At 44.1% G+C, this 2,406-nt stretch overlaps 1 protein-coding gene across 1 annotated transcript; it reads left to right on the forward strand.

Annotated features, from left to right (window-relative positions):
- Nucleotides 1-416: 416 nt before the first annotated feature.
- Nucleotides 417-2,057, forward strand: LOC112877820 (uncharacterized protein DDB_G0285291). Its single transcript, XM_025942187.1, has 2 exons — nucleotides 417-1,617; nucleotides 1,877-2,057. Exons 1-2 carry the CDS (start codon nucleotides 467-469, stop codon nucleotides 1,923-1,925), a joined length of 1,200 nt encoding a protein of 399 aa, XP_025797972.1. The 5' UTR covers nucleotides 417-466; the 3' UTR covers nucleotides 1,926-2,057.
- The last annotated feature ends 349 nt before the right edge of the window (nucleotides 2,058-2,406 follow it).

Genomic DNA, 2,406 nt, shown 5'->3' on the forward strand with positions numbered 1-2,406 from the left:
TTTCATTTCTTGTATGAATTTTTAAATTGCCTCAACAAAAAGAATATGAATCCTCAACTCCTTCCAATGGAATCTATCTAGACCATGAAGTCCAAGACCATTTTGTACATTATATTATTCATCCCTGATATGTGGAGGAGACTTTTCAGACTTGCGCAACTCATTTTTCTTTTTTTTTCTCGTGACCAGACTTGAGGGGCAAGAGTCAATGCTACCCAAGTACCAAAAAGATGACTCAACGTTGTGTGCTGTCTTTTTTAGCTACACTACCTGCCAACCTACCACCACAAGACCATAAGACATGCATTGCCAAAAGGATAACATTGCATCCTAACAAACTCTATGTGCTTCCTAGTACCACCCTATTTATATCACCCCATCCCCCTGGCTCGCACCCTACCCTTCTCACACACATCTCTCGTTTCCTTAGCGAGAGAGAGAACCTGATCGATAGCTAGGGAGCGAGATGAGGAACCACAAGCTAGCTCCTACTACCCCTTCCTCCTCCTCAAAGAACAACAAAGTGGAGCAGCCACACCTCTCAGGAGCTTACATTAGGAGCCTTGTGAAGCAGCTGAGCTCCTCATCTGCAGCAAGATCCAAAGACCACAGCACCATGGGCGCCAAACCACATGCCCAACCACAGCAAGAAGATCAGCAGCAAGCCCAAACAGCACCACCGCAGCAGCAGCAGCAGCAGCCACACAAGAAGCAGGTGAGGAGGAGGCTGCACACAAGCAGGCCGTACCAGGAGAGGCTGCTCAACATGGCAGAGGCCAGGAGAGAGATTGTCACGGCTCTCAAGATCCATAGGGCCTCCATGAGACAAGCCAAGGAGGAGCAGCAGCAGCAGCAACAACAATTGATGCAACTGCAGCTGCAGCAACAAGAAGAGGTTCATCTAGTGCAAGAGCAAAGCCAAGCAGCGACTAGAGCTTCTGCTCCTATGAGCTACGCTTCGTATTCCGATTACTTGTACAATTCTCCATTTTCACATTTCAGCAGTCCTAGTAGCTATTCATCCCCACTCACTTACCAGCAGACACCTGCGCCCATGGTTAACTCTGAGCACAATTTAGATCACTTGGTCCCTCTTCCTGCACAGCCACTAGGTCTAAACCTTAGCTTTCAGGGATTCAATAGTTTTGTCGGTGATGATACCAATAACAGTGCTTGTTCTTTCGATCCTCCGTTGCTCCAACCATCACCTACTTCCTCCTACTCAGTCTACTCCTCTCCGTCCGTGACGATGGCAAGCCACGACCTGTCGGCTGTCACCATGGAGAACACTTCACTGGCAGCAGATGCATCACTGCACCGAGTGCTTGATGACGAGGAGATGGCGGCGATCTACTTGATCGGGGAGCAGCACGACATCGAGTGGAGCGACACCGTGAACCTGGTCACGTCAGCATGGTGGAGCAAGCTCCTTGAGAGCATTGAAGACAAAGGCAACGGCGCACCCGGGCAGGAGGTCGGAGGTGCTGCGAACACGACGGAGGATCCATTGGTGCACATGCCCGGTTGGTATGAGGCTAACGAACAAAGTAGCTCTGACATCCCTGGGATGCATTTGAACGACTACTACCACCACAACGTAGATGTCTCCTTGCCCGGGTAAGTAACTGACATAGTTTTACTATACCATTCTTATTAATGCCAAAAGTCGAAGGAAAAAAACTCTTTTTTCTAAAATGAAAAGGTGAAACATACTGCCATTTTATTTTTGTCCTATAGATAGATATTATATTGGAGGAATATATACTAAAATGTTTCTGTTGGAACCAATAGCCATATATATGTAGATAGTATGAAGGACACACTATATGGGAGCCATTTGTGTGTTAATTTAATAATGAAAGTCTCTTATTTGCAGTATGGAAATCGGAGAAATCGAAGGATGGAACGCAGAATGGTTCTCTTGATCCTCATTGGTCTGTCATATATGGGAGGCAATTTATCGAAGTTTTGAGCAAAATTGCTCCCGTTTTCTGACATGCTTTTGATGTATCTCTAATAATAAATGGTTGTGCTAGTAGTAATATATTGAAATATCAAAGATTTAATCCCAAGGATTGTGTCTTTACTTGATGTGTTCAGTATCATTGGTCTGAGGACATCTTTGGAGAGCATCAACCTTTTGTAAGGTCCCTGTTGATGTACTTACAGTACTATATATGCTAATTAACAACTGTTATATTTTCGTCATCTTTTTTTGCTGTGTCTCAAATTTTAATGTTGCATATGTGGTGCTGATGGTTATTCATAAAGTAACTAGTCACATTTAGAATTGTAGAGCATGTTCAATAGTTCAGTTAACTGAACAAACTACTATTATTCTTATTTCATATACTTTCCATTTATTTGATGTGGCTGACTTCTTACAGTTTTGTTGCGTTCATGTTA

The sequence above is a fragment of the Panicum hallii genome, chromosome 9 (genome assembly GCF_002211085.1).
Source record: "Panicum hallii strain FIL2 chromosome 9, PHallii_v3.1, whole genome shotgun sequence".
NCBI lineage: Eukaryota > Viridiplantae > Streptophyta > Magnoliopsida > Poales > Poaceae > Panicum > Panicum hallii.

Bases quoted from the DNA above. Each gene is read 5' to 3' on its own strand.
- LOC112877820 (XM_025942187.1), top strand. From the start codon at position 467: ATGAGGAACCACAAGCTAGCTCCTACTACCCCTTCCTCCTCCTCAAAG. The intron at 1,618-1,876 runs GTAAGTAACTGA...TCTTATTTGCAG, and splicing joins GTAGATGTCTCCTTGCCCGG to TATGGAAATCGGAGAAATCG.